Below are 18,021 nucleotides of genomic sequence, written 5' to 3' on the forward strand. Positions count from 1 at the left end.
CTTAGAAACTAAGAAAGTCAGAGAATGGAACAGAAAAAGACAAAATATTGGTACACATTGAAATTTGTAAATCATGGGATATATTAAGACAAGAGACAACTTGAATTGGATGTGATGGTGTACACATGTGATAATGTGTACATTAGCTATTTGGGAGCTTGAGGCAGGAGGATCTCAAGTTTGAGGGCAGCTTGGGCAATTTAGTGAGACCCTGTCTCCAAAAAAAAAAAAAAAAAAAAAAAGATAAGATGCAGCTTTGGTAAGAGCCTAAACCCCAGAGGATGTGGCTCAGTGGTAGTAAGTGCCTACCTAGAAAGAGCATCAACCTGAGACCACATAATGTGAGGAGTACTCCAAATAGTCTTTGTCAGGATCACAGCGCAAATTAATTATATCATGGACTGCATAATTCTAGGATTAGTACATACATCAGGATGTGGTTCCCCCCCATGTATCTGGGATTAACTAGCACGACTAGGAAAATAAAGCAGATGAACTGATTAAGTTGGAAACAACTTTAAGATTAGAAAATTGTGTGCTTGCATTTCTAAAGACTCACATTGGCTAATTTCTCAGTTTTTATCAGAGGTATACTGTATGAATTGCTTTGTGCCATTTTGTTAAGGTCCCTTTGTTAATAAGTATCCTGTGCTGTGTTTGGCTATCTGGTGAGTTAACTTGGGTCTTTGACACACACCATAATGCGTGCACCTCTTAAGTATTATAGTCAGTGGGAGCAGTGCTGCAGGAAGAGGGAGGAGGCCTGCGTTCTGCAGGTTCTTCTGTGCAGATAGATAGAAGCCACCTCTGGCAGGTTCATGTGGCATTAGATATATAGATGCACTTTACAGATACTATACACTTTTATTTCATGTTCCAGTTTCTCATTTGATACTCTTCTTTTCCAGTACATGTGTAATAACCTTGCCTATTAAAAAATGATGTGGGCATGGTGGTGCATGCCTGTAATCCCAGCTACTTGGGAGGCTGAGGCAGGAGAGTGGCACGTTCAATACTAGCCTCAGCTACTTAGTGAGACTCTATTTCAAAATCAAAGTGCTAGAGCTGGAGATGTGGCTCAATGGTAGAGCACTTGCTTGGCATGTGTAAGGCCCTGGGTTTGACCCTCAGCACTGCATATAAAGAAAGAAATAGAAGATCCATTGAAAACAAACAAAATTTTAAAAATATTTTTTAAATTTATTAGTTGTACACAGTACCTTTATTTTATTTATTTTTATGTGGTGCTTAGGATCGAACCCAGGGCCTCGCAAGTGCAAGGCAAGTGCTCTACCACTGAGCCACAACCTCAGCCCCTTTAAAAATATTAAAAAAACAAAACAAAACAAAGTGCTAGGGATGTAGTTCAGTGATAAAGTGTCCCTGGATTTGATTCCCAGAAGCAATAACAAATGATGTTCCCTAACCGTGCTTCGGAATGACGTTGGCAGCATTTTCAGTTGGAGCATCAGCCACAGATAACCACGTTTTAGGGGAGATGCTGTGTTAGGGTGGGACTTACAATAGGCAGCCATTTTTGCTCCTCAGAACTAAGAATTCTTTTCCTTTCTGGTGTGATAGAGTTAAAATTGGAACATGCAGATGCACATCCTAAGAAACCCCTGATTCATATCTGTTCTTTAACTAAAAAGTTAAACAAAGAAAGTGTTTGAAGAGAGGTTTGTGGGGAGGAGCTGGCATCTCTGATTGTCTGCACGGAGGTGTTCCACTGGGTTTCAGACTGTGGTCAGCTGTTTGGGTGGTCAGAAGCAGCGATACTGTGTTGGCTGCCAAGCCAGTCCCAAGACAAGACATACTCATGACAAAGCACATTCAAAAGGGTAACTCAGCCAAGAACAGTTTTCACTGTAGGAAAGTGACACCGCGATGTGGGCTGGAGGAATTTGGAGACTGAGTGTTTTTTCTTTCTTTGCCTTTAACTTCTCAGCCTGTTCCAGTGCTAGGCCTTTGACTTCAGAGGTGATGACTTTAGCCACCCAGCTATAAGTGGAGGCGCTGGATTAAAACATCTCAAGTTCTTCCTAACTCTAGGATTTGGTGGTCTCACTCTTCTCAGCACAGCCTCACCTGTGTGCTCTGCACATGGAGTCACACACACTCTCCTGCTCCCACAGACTTCGTCTCCTCTTGCTCCCCAGCACCCCCAGCTGTAGGAGCTCCTCAAGAGCCTCCTGGAGCCTCCTTTTCCTCATTATTTTTTGCTGCATTGCAAAATATGAGGCACAATATGAGGAGCTTATAGACTTAGTTAACGTCAAACAGTGTGGCTTTGGCAGAATTGAGCTTTTTGAATTCAGTATTTGAGATTCCAGGGTATCATCAGCTACATCACAAGAGATTTTTAACCTCACATGAGACATCTAAGTTGTCATTCCTAACGTAAGGTCTGTAATTAGGAGTTTATCTATTTTTTATATGCCTAAGTGGTTCAGTGCCCAGCTCATGTTGGGTGCTCAGTATAATTGTTGATAAAAGGAAATTTTTCTTCTGGAACTTGGATTAGATCTTTGCCTGTTGGAGTTCATGTCTTCTGCTCCTGGTAATACGCACTTTTTGTTTGGCACCCAGTGCATGTTGTGTACGATGCTGGTTGTTCTGGTGTACAAGTCCTCCATAGGTTGTTCTCCAAATAAGGGGAAGTAGCAAGTCTCAGTACCTACTGAGTCTTAGGTGCAATCAGGGTTTGGTAAAAGGGAAACCCTTCAGTGGAAGAAGAGGGAGAGGTAGGTGTGGGAGATGCTCTGTACGGAGAGGGAGGGAGGAGTATTGCAGGCAGAGCAGCAGAGCCAGAGTAGGGGTGGGAGGAACCTGGGAGTGGCGTTTTGGTTCCACCTGTCTAGTGGCCATCATGAGGCTTTCTCCATTCCCACCCCACTCCTGAGGACAGGAAGGACCTCTAGGGCCCAGCTAGGATTCGGCACTAGGCTCATTCATGGGAGGGGAGGGAATCTATGTAGAACTGGCTCAGGGATGTTTCTTCCTTCTGTGGGTAGTCTTGGATGCTTCTTGCTGGCCCCTGCTTTTCCTTTAACGTCACCTTGCTGGTGGTGATGACAGTCGTGGGGCACGCAGAGCAGGGAGGGAGGCAGTGCAGTCCGTTCTTCAGCCTGCCTTGGAGAGTCCTTGCAGTTGTGGGACTGGCCTGGAAGCCCCAGCTGATGTGAGGAGGGAGAGGTGCTGGGATGTCCTCTGCACTCCCTGGGGGCTCTGATGGGCACCATAGATAGCTGGGAAAATCCTGCAGAGGAAGAGCATTTTGTGAGGCTGAAGTCCCAAAAGAGGGGGAGCAGGGTGTTTACGTTGAAGGGTGACCTGCTAGAGGAGGAGAGGATCGCTGCCTTTGGACCTAAGGAATGTGGGGGTGTTCATTTGTTTTCCATGTTTGTGTAATGTCTAACTGTGCCAGGCCTGCGTTAAGTGTGTGGAATACCGTGGGGAGCAGGAGGCTGGTCTCTGCCCCAGGGAGTCTGAGACTAGGGTGTGGTTGTGGAGGTGAGAAAAATAAGCTGAGTTTTGGTGTTTTGAGGTCAAATCTAAGGATTTCCCGATTGACACTGGTGGGCTGGTAAGGGAAAGAGGGAGGATTCCGTAGTATCTGAGCTTTTTGGTTGATGGTCTGGGTGTTGGTATTGCCATTAGTATTGGGGAGGGGAATGGACTTTCCTTGGGTCAGGAGGAGGGGAGCAAGTTCTTTGGCTTTGCCGACTTTTCAGTGTCTTCAGACATCCCAGTTGCGTCGAGTAGGCTAAGTAGGCAAATGCTGGTGGTGGAGGTGGGAGAAGGTGGACCTGAAGTCTGTGTTCTGGTTGGTGATAGAGACTTAGCTTACACTTGGCAGTATTTAAAGCCATGGGTGGGGATGGGTCCTGAGTCACAAGTCAACTGACCGCTTCCCACAGGTCACATCTAGTGCCCTTTCTGGTTTTGTATGGCTCAAGAACTAAGAATAGTCTTTACATTTTTAAATGGTTGAACAGTAATATTTTGGACATGTGAAAGTTTTGTGAAAGGGACTGGGGCTGTGGTTCAGCTGTAGCGCACTTGCCTGGCATGTGTGAGGCACTGGATTCGCTTCTCAGCACCGCCTATAAATAAATAAAGGTCTATCAACAACTGAAAAAATACATATATATTAAAAAAAAGAAAATGTTAAACTATAAAAAAAGAAAGTTATGTGAAATTCAAAATTCAGTGTTCTTAAGTGACATTTTATTGGGACACGTTCCCATCTATTTATTTCTGTTTTGTTTGCTTCTGCATGACAAGGGCAGAGTTGAGTGGTGGCATGTGCCCCAGAAAGCCTCATACATTTCATATCTGACCCCTGGTTCAGGTGTGTAGACAGGGGCCTGGGAACACAGCCCAGTTCCCATCAAACCTTAATCACATACGAGCAGTCAACAGTTGTGCATAAGAAGAGGCTCAGTTTTTAGAGGCCATTTTTCTCCATTCAGATTAGGTGAGTCACCTTCCAAAAAGTGGGGGTAGAGTCATTGGGGCCCCAGGTAAGAACTTATCTGTAAGATCTTGTTTATGAGGTTTGAGGAGACCATGAAACTCATAGAATAATTTTAGTCTTTTTGTACTCTCATATTTGAATAGCTTTTGTCTTTGTAGTTGGTTTATTTTGATTAAGACCAGGCAAGTGATGTCTAGCTTGAGGAACTGTGGTTTCTACACATGGTTTTGCTCTTTGCGGGGGAGCATGGGCAGGGATTGAACTTGTGTCACTTAACCAATGAGCCACACACCCAGCCCTTTTCATTTTGTATTTTGAGACAGGGTCTCACTAAGTTGCTTAGGGTCTCACTAAGTTACTGAGGCTGGCTTTGAACTTGGCTCCTCCTGCATCAGCCTCCCAGGCTATTGGGATCACAGGCGTACACACCGTGCCTGGCTTCCACACCCTGCTTTTGGTACATCTGTGACACATGGCTTATGATCTGAGAGTATTAGAGTTCAGACTGTGATGAAAAATATGAATATGGTAGGAATATGGATATAAAGTTATAGTTTTAGTTGTAGATGGACACAATGCCTTTATTGATTTTTATGTGGTGCTGAGGATAGAACCCAGTGTCTCACACGTGCTAGGCAAGAGCTTTATCACTGAGCTACAACTCTAGCCTTAAAGTTATAATTTTAAGTTTAAAAAGTATTACTCAGCTGAGTGTGTTATTTCTTATAAAGAAACTTGTAAGAAGAATTTTACTGAGTAGCTACGGAGGCTGAGGCAGGGGGATTTCAGTGAGACCAACTCAGTGAGACCCTGTCTCTAAATGTAATATAAAATAGGGCAGGGTAGGTGGCTTAGTGACTGAGAGCTGGGCATGGTAGCATATGCCTGTAATTGCAGCTACTCAGGAGGCTGAGCAGGAGGATCATGAGTTCAAAGCCAGCCTCAGCAACAAAGCAACACCCTAAGCAACTCAGTGAGACCTGTCTCTAAATAAAATATAAAAAAGGGTTGGGGATTTGGCTCAGTGGTTGAGTAGGTTCAATCCCTGTTACCCTTCCTCACAAAAAAAAAAAAAAAAAAAGGAATTTCAGAGTAAATTTCTGCTCTATTTGCTTTGAAAATCTTATTATCTAAGGTAATAGATCAAAGAGGACTTCAATGCAGGTGATTTTAGTTTATGTACATGCAAGAATACAGTATTGATGAGTAAATTTTGATTTTTTAAGGAACATACATTGATAGGGTCAGCAGATTCCCAGGACATCCAGCTGTGTGGAATGGGGATTCTTCCTGAACACTGCATCATAGACATCACGTCAGAAGGCCAGGTTGTGCTCACTCCTCACAAGAACACTAGGTAACGTACTCGAATGAGTGTTAACATCACAGTGATTTTTAAAGGGAAGAATATACACTAGTGGTGGGCAGTAAGGGACATTTGTCATTACTTTGCCAAATGACATTTAGAACTTTGAAAAATGGTGAATAATAATGTATTATACTTAGTACCAGTAAGCATTTTATATAATCCAGTGAAGTAAATGCAAATACTTAGATTCACCAAGGACAGGTTTTATTTTGGGGAATTAATCATTTTGTTTTCCCTAGTAACTAGACTGTTGTAGTACTGGAAAACGAAGCAGAGGATGGGGTAATCATTACTCATGGTTGACCTTTTCCCCACACAGAACATTTGTAAACGGGTCCTCTGTCTTCAATCCAATACAGCTGCACCATGGAGACAGGATATTATGGGGGAACAACCATTTCTTCAGGTATGACATTGCTCATGGCCCTTCAAGGGGTAGGTTACTGAAGATGATGCTCTGGAGTAGAAGCATACATGTTGGAAAGTCAACTTTAATTTATAAAAATCATATGTATAATCTTTGTGTATGCAGGTATATGTATATGTGTAAATATAGTATATGTATGTTTTATGTGTTTGTTCACTGCATAAGTGTCTGAACTCTAAGGATATATGATGTACACTCAGGAAAAATGCTGAGTTTACTTATATATTTTTTTCCTTTTATTTCCCATTGAAAGATGATTGTTTTGCCATCTGGTATAAGAATTCATTAATTGTTTTTCTGACATGTTTATCTTTGTGTGTGTATTCACACAGATGTAGTTTTGTATGTATAAGATACATGTGATTTTTTTTTTTTCTGAAAACTTGTGGTGGTGGCCTTATCCATAGCATCAGGATGGCATTCCCTTGGGAGAGCTTTTAGCTGTTGGTAACAGCACACTTAACAGTCACTGCTTAAACAGATGATTTATTTCTCTGTTAGAACAAGAAATCTGAAGGGACATGGTCGTTAGTGTTGGGCAAGCCTCTCAGAAGTGCCACTGCTGAAGCCCACCCTTGGGTTGGCGCTTTCCTGCCCTCTAAAGATGCCTGTGCCCTGCAGCCTTGAGAGCAGCTCGCTTGCTCCAGGAGGAAGGGAGGGTGAAGGGGACCTTGCGAGCCCCAGTAGTCCTCCTGTCAGACCCTGGCAATCCTTGTCCCCTTTGCTGGAATTTGCTGGGTGCTGGAGGGCAGCGAGAGGAAAGGCTTTCCTGGGCCTGCACACAGTTTCCCAGACAAGCGTGTGCATTAACATCTGGGTCTCCCCTCGTCCTGCCCCTGGCCAGTGACGTTTCATACGGCTAGTAGAGGCCCTTGCTTGTAGGCCCATTAGTATTTTGATGTTTGAGGAAAGAGTAGATGGATACAAATGTTGTAGAAAAAAATTTTCATGTTTTTTCTTCCCAAATTAAAGCAAGTATAAATTGCTTGGCTTAGTCTTCCAGACCCTTCCTGGTCTGGGCTAGGTTGCTCTTCCCAGCGCTCTCCCTCACCTGTGCTTCGTGGAGCTCGTGTGTCCTGTGGTGGCTCACGCATTCTCAGAGCCTGCCAGCACCTGGCTCACGTCTTCCCACACTGCCCTCGTCTTGCTTTCTGCTTCTCCTCTGGGGTGTGGCGGACGATCTCCTGCTCCATCCTTCCTTCCTTAACTTCTCTGCTCTGAAGGGGGTCTGGCTTTTCTTCTCCACCTGGCTGGTAACAGTCGTGTGCCCATGTCACACTCTCTGTTATAATTATTTGCACACACAGAATGGAAAGCTCCTGAACACAGCAGTTTCCTTGTATTTACACGGCATTCCTTTGGCATCTGGCAGATGCCAGTTTTAAGGAATGGAATGACTAAATGCCTATCTTTTGTTTTCTTTCTTTCTTTCTTTCTTTTTTTTTGTAGTTCTAGATGGTCAGAATTCCTTTATTTTATTTGTTTATTTTTTTATGTGGTGCTGAGGATCAAACCCAGTGCCTCACGCTTGCTAGGCAAGTGCTCTGCCATTGAGCTGCAGCCCCAGCCCATAAATGCCTATCTTGACTTTAAAAATGATATTCTTTTATTTTAACCCCAAGACTCAGTTTGCCTAAAAAGAAAAAGAAAGCAGAACGAGAGGAAGAGGAGCAGGACGCCTCCCTGCGGAACGATAACAGTTCTGAGCAGCTGGACGTGGATGGGGACTCCTCTAGTGAGGTGTCCAGTGAGATCAGCTTCAATTTTGAGTATGCACAGATGGAGGTGACCATGAAGGCCCTGGGCAGTAATGGTGAGTGGTCTGCCTGTCTTCTGGAATCTTCTAGGGTTGACAGTCTTAAAAGTATTTACAGTTGAGGGCTTTTCATGTTTTGGCAGAAGGGAAAATCTGTGTTACTGGTCTCTGAACTCGACTCTTGTGCCTTTGACTATAACAACTTACTGTGTCTATGAAACCCTCAGTGTATCTGGATATGCCGTCAAGTCACTGCACACTTTGTTCCCATTGGTGAAAATTCTCAGGTGTAAGGCTACTGGTGTCATGTTTCTGGAGCACTCTCTGTGTCATGGGCGACGATAGGGCACACAGGAGACTTGCTTGTGTCACACGGAGCATAGTATGGGAGAGGAGAGGACAACAGGAGCTGGAAGTACAGAAAGCTGAGTCTATTCCAAACTGTCTTCAGGGGTGTTCGGTGGTACTGGTTTGGCCAACAGCAGTATAACACAGCGGGGTGACATTTGAAGTGCATTGTCCTTTTGTTCATCCTCTTTTTTTACAAAAACACGTTTAGATCCCATGCAGTCGCTATTGAGCAGCCTGGAACAGCAGCATGCAGAAGAGAAACGCTCCGCGCTAGAACGGCAGAGGCTCATGTACGAACACGAGCTGGAGCAGCTCCGAAGAAGGCTGTCCCCTGAGAAGCAGGGCTCCCGCACAGGAGACCGGCTGTCGTTCCACCCGCCCAGCGCCCAGCAGCGCCTGAGGCAGTGGGCGGAGGAGAGGTAGGCCCTGGCTTCAGTGAACTTGGCACACTGCAAGACAGTGTGAGTCACAGCCAAGAACCACTTCACGTTATTTTTCATTTTTGGAAAACATGGAAATCTCCAATTTGTATTTCTTTCTTTAAAGCTGCCCTGTTGGGCTGGGGCTGTGGCTCAGCAGTAGCGCACGTGCCTGGCATGTGTGAGGCACTGGGTTCCATTCTCAGCACCATGTAAAATAAATAAAGGACTATTGACAACTAAAAAACAAACAAACAAACAAACAAAAAACCCCTGCCCTTGTTAGGTGCTGTCTGCTTTTCAGTTTGTACGGCTTTTGGATTTGAATAAAAAAGTATCCTTTATCGTTGTATCATGCTTTAGGTTCTGAAGCTTGGGTAGGTGTTTTTTAAAAAAAAGGAAAAAAAGAAAATTGTCTGGACTGATGAGCTCAGGTAGGTGAAGCATGGTGCCACTGAGGTGCAGATTGCAGTTTGACCTCTGTGCAGCTAACTAGCATCTCACTGAAATGCCCTACTCGTGGCTGCATCGGACATCACTAACCTGCTCATCCAAGTCTGGTCTTTGGGCCTGCGGCATCCCTGTCAGCTGAGAGTGATAGAAATGCAGACCCTCCTGCCCCACTCAGGCCTGCTGGGTAGAAATCGAGTCACTCTTGAGTTTCTCAAGATCCCTGGATGATTCCTGTCCACAGTTGTGAAGCGCTGCCCTGTTCTGTGGTCAGCCTGCTGCACAGGTGTGCCACCTGCTGGCAGTGCAGCCCAGATAGAAGTGCGTGCATGGGAGTGTCAGCAGTAGAGTCCTTGTGTGCAGGACTGTCGTAAAGCTCGGCTTGCACTGGGCATCAGCATACTCCGATGTTCTGAGGTCTGCTTTGGGTGTTTGTTAGCTCCTACTCACCTCGGCCTTTCCTCTTTGTTTCTCATAAAGAGAAGCAACGTTGAACAACAGCCTGATGAGACTGAGGGAGCAGATCGTTAAGGCCAATCTGTTGGTGAGAGAAGCTAGTTACATCGCAGAGGAGCTGGATAAAAGAACCGAATACAAAGTGACCCTGCAGATTCCTGCCTCCAGCCTGGATGCCAACAGGAAGGTGAGGCCCTTCCTCAGCAAAGACAGATGTCATTGTGTGAGTTGCTGGGCACGGCGCTGGTGCAGGGCGCTGGTGGCTTTGTGCCCCGCTGCTTTCCAGACCCACCTACGGGGGCCCTTCAGTTCTTCTCCCTTGAGTAGAATTCACTTCATTTTGCCTTTGTGTGCATGCTTGCATGTGCACACATGTACACACATGTGTATACGTATGGATGCGTGTGTGTATGTGCGTATATACACACACATTTACATTAAAAAATATGTACATGTGTATATTTATCCATTAGGAGTATACTCTCTACCTCCTCACAGTATATTTCACTCCCTTATTTCAAATATATGTACACATATTTATTTATTCAAACGTGTCAAATATTTTATTTAACTCATTAATTCAGGAATATAACTTCTCATCTGTTCCTCCACGTGTAAATTAGGATTGTGAGATACATTTACACACAGACCCAAGGAAAGTCAGGATTCACAGAGCCGTTGTGAGCTGTATCCTGTGAGATAACATGCATTTCTTTGGACAGCAATCAGTCATTTACATCACTATATGTTTTCTATAACTTCCTAAATTGTAAATGGCTGAAGAAAAGAGACAGACAAGTAGGATATGCTAGAGGCTAGATAAGACACTCAGTGATCTTTTCTTTTTGGCAGGGGGGAGTCCATCTCAAAGTTGTTCACATTTTTTTCTTAGCAGTGTGCTCATGTTTTTTTAATATGAACATGTTTTATTTATGCTGAGCGTTGAAGACAGGAGTATTAACAGAAGGAAAAATACACCTGTATTGACCCTATAACTAACTCTTAAATGAGAAAAGTGTCTTATTTTTAATTTTGAAGATGAGTAATGCTCCTTTTTTTGTACTAGGGATTGATCTTAGGGGTGCTCTACCATTGAGCTACAGTCCCAGTCCTTTTTTATTTCTTATTTTTTAATTTGTTCCAATTAGTTATATATAACAGTAGAGTACACTTTGACACATTGTACACAAATGGAGCACAGCTTTTCATTCCTCTGGCTGTACATGGCTCAGGGTCATTCCACTAGTGTAATCTTCATGTGTATAGGATAATAACGTTGGTCTCATTCTACTGTCCTCCTCATCCCCATAGCCCCACTCTTTCCCTCACACCCCTCTGCACAATCCAAAGCTCCTTCATTTTCCCCTACCTGCCTCCCCACTATGGATCAGCATCTGCTGTTCAGAGAAAACATTTGGCCTTTGGTTTTTGAGGATTGGCTTATTTCAGTTAGCATGATATTCTAGTTCCATCTATATACCTGCAAATGTCATAATTTCATTCTTTAAGGCTGAGTAATATTCCATTGTATATATGAACCACATTTTCTTTATCCATTTCTCCACTGAAGGATATCTAGGTTGGTTCCATAGTTTAGCCATTGTGAATTGAGCTGCTGTGAGCATTGATGTGGCTGCGTCACTGTAGTATGCTGATTTTAAATAAACCGAGGAGTGGGATAGCTGAATCAAATGGTCAAATATATTTAAATTATTTCTGAGAACTCTGTTATTATCAATCCTCCCACAGTATCTTTTTCCTTTATTACCACTCCATGGCCCTTCCCAAGTCAGGTATTCACTTTATGTATATCATGTTGTCTTTATTTGCTAATAGATTGCTCTATAAAGCTATTCATTAGTTGTTTCCTATATATAGTTAAGACAACAAATCTCTTTTTTGAGTAATATAATGAGTTTAATAGTATTTTGTGGGAGAGTCCTACTCAAATATCCTATTCTGACCTATACTCATTGTCATCCTCATCCCCCCACCCCGTGCTCCTCCTCCTGAACCTTCTCTAGCTCTGATTGTGTGTGTGTGAATCTTAATGGATTGGAAGGACTTTTCTCTTCATACGTACTTCTGCTGAGTCTGCGTGGTCTCTTTCTCCTGCACTACCTAACACACATCTCCATCAGTTTGTTTCCATGTTCTGTGGGAATTTGACAGCAGGGATAGCTGCTGTTTCCCTATGATCTCTCAGAATCAAGCTCACCATTTTGCACAGTCGATATTTAGCAAATATGACTCAATCTTTTGAGTAATAAATGTACCGCAAACCTGATCATTACTGTGTAGATCCTTGTCTCTTGATGGATACTCTGTGTGCAGTTGGAAAGATTTTACCTAAACTTCATTCTGCTTCTTAGTTGTAGGGCAAAATCTGAGTACAGTGGGACTCAAAGACCTAGTCAAAAGAGGAGGCCAATCATGGGCAGAAGTTATAGGGCTTAACTTTTTCTAGAAGATGGAGCAATATAAAATCTTCTCTCACCCTGTGGTGTCTGAGAACTGAACATTTTACCCGTAAGCACAATGATAGCGCTTTTCTCTGTATCCTATTTTTGAGCTTTATTTGGAAGGAGCTCTACTGCTTTGGGGCAGCCAGGTCAGCCCCTCGTGCCTCATGTCCCCTCTGGTCTCTCTCCTCCCATCCACCGTGTGCTCCCTGGGGCTATGCATTGCTGACGGAGGTGCGGTAGCAGCTATTTGTTCATGATGTAGGTAGATTCCTGGACATTTAGTCCCAGGCCTGGCATTCTGCCCCTGGAAAGTCAGTAGCCACAGATCACTAATGGGATTTTTGTTTTTTTCACTAGCTGGCTGAAGATGAGGTGGAAGGGCCTAAAGCACATGAATTTTCAACTTTAAGAATTATTAAATCTCCAGCTGTGTTTTGAATTCAGTGACAAAATGCTTGTCTAGCATGCACCCAGCCCTGAATTTGATCCTCAGCACTGCCAAAAAGAAGAATTATCAAATCTTTATTTCATTATGCAAATTTTATTTCTTTGGAAATGATCATATGCAAGATGTTAATGAAACATTATTGTATTTCATGGTTCACTTAAGTTCTAAGTAGACATATCAGAGTAGTTAATAAATTAAGCCAGTACATTTAAATTGATAGATGATGGATAGATACATCGTTTGGGGGAGATGTAGAAGGATGTTTTTATTTTCTACTTTGTGGTTTTAAAATGTTCTAAAAGTTTTTCTACATTAAAAACACATTCCTGTGGCTGGGATTGTGGCTTAGTGACACAATGCTTGCCTAGCATGTGTGAGGCACTGGGTTCAAGTCTCAGCACTGCATATAAATAAATAAAATAAAAGTCCATCAACAACTAAAAAAATATATATTTTTTAAAAAAACCTCATTGCTTAGTTGTAGATGTGGCTCAGTGGTAGAGTGCTTGCCTGACCTGCTTGAGGCCCAGGGTTCAATCCCCAGCACCACAAATACAACAACCGAAAACTACATCATTACCCAAGTTTGGTAGGTTGTGCCTGTAATCCCAGCTACTCAGGAAGCTGAGGCAGGAGGATCACAAGTTTGAGGCCAGCCTGGACAACTTCGTGAGACCCTGTCTCAAAATAAAAAGGTCTGGAATAATGAATCTCACTATTATGATAATTGTAATGTACTAATAAAAAAATTTAGAAGAAAAATGGCCTGGAGATATAACTCAATGGTTGAGCCCCTGCCTAGTATGTGTGAGGTACTGAGAAAAACACAGATTGCTTTTATAAGCTGGAAATACTTCATCAAATACTGTTTTTCTAGCAAAATTTACATAACACCACATTGCTATTCTAAAGTAAGTAATTCACAGGCATTTAGTACATTCACAGTGTTGTGCAACCACCAACTGTCTAGTTCTCTGCTAATTTAATAATAAATTCAAAATGTATATTCGGAATCTAGTATCATTTATTGCTTCCAAATGGGACAATTTTCATAGTTTAATCTTTTAAGCAGTTTATAGTAACTTTTCTAAGAATTTACTTTTTTTAGCATTAAGATCCTACCCATTCAAAAAAACTGAAAGTTCACATTTCTGAAAGTATAAAAACACTTCTTTACCATGCATCTCAGCAGACTTCCCTTTGCCCTCCTGTATGTGTGACTCTTTCTCCCCGTTGATGTTCTGTGGTCATACGACAGTCTGAATAAAAACATTCTGAATAAAATATTTTTAGTTGTAGATGGACACAATACCTTTATTTTATTTATTTGACTTTATGTGGTGCTGAAGATCAAACCCAGTGCCTCACACGTGCTAGTGTTAAGTGCTCTGCCACTGAGCCACAACCCCAGCCCCTGAACAAAGCATTCTTATTTCAGCTTCCCATTGAGCATAATCTAGGATTTGGGGTTTTCAATTTGAATTTATATCCCATTACAGTAGAAGTCTAAATGTAAAGTTATACCTAATCCTGTTCATACTGAAATTTATAGTTTTGACTGTAGCTGGTTGGAAAGGCTTTGTAACCATCAGCTTGGTGTGATGACCTGGCCAGTGGGTGTGGGCACTCAGCGCTGGCCGCATGGTGGCCTGGTGGCATTTCACACCCCCTCTGCTGTCTTTGCAGCGAGGCTCTCTCCTCAGTGAGCCTGCAATCCAAGTGAGACGAAGAGGAAAAGGAAAGCAGATTTGGTCTTTGGAAAAACTGGACAACAGGCTGCTGGATATGAGGGATCTTTATCAGGAGTGGAAAGAGTGTGACGAGGACACCCCGGTAAGCACCGAGGGAAGGGACCCGGCTGCAGTGGGATGCCCATGGGGAAATCCTTTGTGTTCCCAAAATGGTTGTCCTGGTTCTATAGCGAAAGTTATTTTAATCCTTTACATTATTTAGTTAATTAAGAATTTTAGAAACCTATCCCTCAGGTGTCCCCTTTTTCTTCTCCTTGCTCTTCTCTGCATTTCTAACAGAGTTCCCACTTTGGATTCTGCTTTCTCTTGGCAGGGGTGTGTCTGTCCCCTGTGCTGCTCTGGGGCCCTCCGTAGGTCAGAGGCCAGGCCTTATCAGCTTTCTTCTGTTTCTCAATAAACTAAACCTTATGAAATGTGTTTTTTAAATTTAATTCAGCAGCACCTTAGTATTTACACTATTAGGAACCTTTTTTGAAGAAGCTTTGATTGTGGTGTGGTTCTGTAAACCTCTGTACTGGTACTTGCTGCTTGATTTGCAGGTTCTCTCATTGAGTTCAGCCATGTACTTGTACGTGTATAAAATAGAATATATAATAAAATAGAATAATGCATATAATGTATCTTCAATACTGCTGGTCCCATTTCTACATATAGTTGTTTACTACCTTAACTTCATATTTTGTAAAAATGTTTATTTTTCAAAATTGATATTGTAAAACTGACTTTTTATAGTTAGATGACATTTTTGCTTCACATTTAAAAAAATCTTTTTTGTTCCTCTCCTATTTCAACTGAAAAGTAAAATAACAATATTAATACAAAAAAATCTGCTCCCTCTGAGTGTCACTTCTTATTTGTAGTAGTGTGTCTAATGAGTCATAAGAGATGGGGTGACCCTATTCCATAACAGAAAAATGGAGAATATTAGTGCACTCCATTTCTTTTGTAGTCAGTATACTTAGTTTATTTATTTTTGCAGGAAGATTTCTATGTAAAGGAGAAGAAATGATAAAAGTAATGGCCTTCTATTGGGAAAATTGTCCTTTGTGGGTGAAGGACACTGACCTCCATTCTAAGTGGGAATGAGGGAATGTGTGTATGAGAATAATACAGTGCTGTGCTTTGGCAAGAACTTACTTTGCAGTAAAGAATACTAGTGACTTAAGAATACTTTAATGACTTAAATTAAGAGTATCAAAAATCAGTAGGTTGAATGCATTTATTTTATGTGATTTTTGAGAAGTTTTGTGCTCCAATTCTCTTTTAGGTTATCCGATCGTACTTCAAGCGTGCTGACCCATTCTATGACGAGCAGGAAAATCACAGTCTCATTGGGGTGGCCAATGTCTTCCTGGAGTCCCTGTTCTATGATGTGAAGTTACAGTACGCTGTCCCGATCGTCAATCAGAAGGGAGAGGTTGGCTTGCTCATGCCTCGGTTTCTGCAAAGTACAGTGCAGGGAACAGTAGGGTGGCAGTGGGATCTTGCTGCTGCCTTTTTTAACATCAGTAATGACAAATGCTATGGATGTATGTGGTAAATACTTTGTTTCCACAGACTTTATGGTGGTTAGTCCAGATACTTTGAGAGCAGAACTACTGTCAGAAAGGAGCCTTCTGCATTCTGATACCGTTGACCTGATAGCATGGCTAATGCAGAGGAGAGGGCCTCTCAGGGATCTGGAAGCCAGTGTCTGCTTTGCCCCATTGCTCTAGGTGGCTGGTCGGCTGCATGTAGAGGTGATGCGAATCAGTGGTGCCATTGGGGAGAGAATCGCAGGAGGTGACGATGCTACGGAGGGCTCCTTTGAGAAGGAGGCCCAGGAGAGCAGACTGGTGTGCATGGTAAGTCCCAGGTTTGTCTGGGAAGTAGTCTAAGCGGGACTGTTTTTGAGGATTGTGGGTATTTAGATGATGAATCTGTGTTCTTTTTTTTGGATTTTGAAAACATCTGTCACCAAGTAAACTTTGTTGTGTTTGGTGTTCTTGGGACACGGATCCTGAAGTATGGGTTCAGCATTTCTAGAGCTATGGACAAGTCACCTCTTTTCACTGGGCCACTTAATTCCAAAATCATAGGAGTCTTTGTTTATCTGCATCTCTCTGCAGAGAAGCCCTTGTCTCCCACTGTTTGCTCCTCCTGTTGGGGCTTTTGCTTCTTGCTGAAAATAGGTGTTTACCCCAGCTCTGGTGTTGTCCCTGAGCTGCAGCCCTAGCCACCCCTCCCAGCCTCTCTGCACGATCTTTGCTCTTCCTCCCCCCAGTGCCTTTGCCGTGCTGTGCTTGCACACCCTAGTCGCAGCCCTCTGCTGCCTGCTCTTCCCTGGTGTGCTGTTCATCACACTTTTGTTGGGTGTTACTGGTCAGGCCTCATGTCAGATCCCAGCAACATGAAGATGAGCTGGAAGAGGTTCCTGCTTTTCAGTAGCTAGGGCCTGCTCGGTCTTCTTGTTGGTGTACAGAAGACTCCAGTGTTGTGTGTGATCCAGGGGCTTGATAGAGTAGGCACCAGCAGTCCTGAGACACAGAGGAGAGAAGGTGATTCAGACAGCAGGGTCTGGGGATGATTTCTGGGCAAATGGGACAGGCTAAACCTGAAGGAGTTGGGGTGTTGGGTTAAAAGGTCTCCACAGGTGCTCTTGGTGTTTCTGAGTATAATGGCTAGGTAGAGGGTAGTTGGTCATTACAGTTGTCGGTTCCTGCCCTCTTAGATTGGGGAGAGTCACCTCCCCTACTCGTCATGGCATTGCGAATGTCCTTTCCCACATCTCAAAACACCCTCTAGTAGGCCAGCAATACCATTGGTTGAGAACCTTTGCAGGATCCAGGGAAAAAGGTTTCAGTGACAAGAAATCAGCACAGTGGCCTGTGCTGTTTACAAAGCAGCCAATAGCTGGGAATGGCCATGCACACCTGGAATCCCAGAGACTAAGTGGGCTGAGACAGGAGGATCTCAGGCTCAAGGCTAGCCTCGGCAACTTAGCACGATCCTGTTTCAAAATAATAAGTAAAAAAAGGATTGAGGTTGTGCCTAAGTGTCCCTTTGCCATGCTGTGCTTGTACACCCTGGGGTCAATCCCCAGTACTGAAAAAGGAAAAATGAAGAGAGGCCAGTAAAAGGTCAGGGAAAGAAGCTACACCTGACTCTTTTCTTTTTTTTCTTGGTGGTGGTGCTGGGAATTGAACCCAGGGCTTTGTGTGTGTGAGGCAAGCACTCTAGCAAATGAGCTATATCCCCAGTCCTAGACCTGACTCTTAATTCATAACCCATCCTGGGTCTTCCTCAGCAAACATTTCTTAGAATTTCAGGAGTAAGTTATATGTTTGCTTCAAGTAGGAGAAGCTAATGCTGTTACAGGGAGGGCCACTTTCTGCAGGTCGCAGCATGTGCTAAGCAGGTCTGCCGTGTTCCGTGGCTCCAACCACTTCAGAATAAGGGGAAAACACCGTTATCCGCTAGAAGGTTCATCTTTATTGCATTGATCTCAGAATCTGTCCCTTGAGGTATTGCAATTCTCAGGGGTGGAGACAAGCTTGATGACTCCGTGTGGCCCAGTCAAGCTGGTGGACTAGAAAGTGCAACTCTGAAAGATGAGCTTTTACCATTGCAGTAAAACAACATTCCAGGAAATTTATCATCTTCACTGAAA

At 43.2% G+C, this 18,021-nt stretch overlaps 1 protein-coding gene across 1 annotated transcript in view; it reads left to right on the plus strand.

Moving 5' to 3' along the window:
• Positions 1-18,021, plus strand: part of Kif13b (kinesin family member 13B) — a 148,883-nt gene that overhangs the window by 67,997 nt on the left and 62,865 nt on the right. Inside the window, 8 exon segments of the mRNA XM_015499423.2 lie at positions 5,707-5,837; positions 6,169-6,255; positions 7,899-8,089; positions 8,592-8,802; positions 9,733-9,895; positions 14,308-14,454; positions 15,640-15,789; positions 16,088-16,216. Coding sequence (XP_015354909.2) covers positions 5,707-5,837; positions 6,169-6,255; positions 7,899-8,089; positions 8,592-8,802; positions 9,733-9,895; positions 14,308-14,454; positions 15,640-15,789; positions 16,088-16,216 — 1,209 coding nt within the window.

This window comes from Marmota marmota, unplaced genomic scaffold (genome assembly GCF_001458135.2).
Source record: "Marmota marmota marmota unplaced genomic scaffold, marMar, whole genome shotgun sequence".
Classification (NCBI taxonomy): Eukaryota; Metazoa; Chordata; class Mammalia; order Rodentia; family Sciuridae; genus Marmota; species Marmota marmota.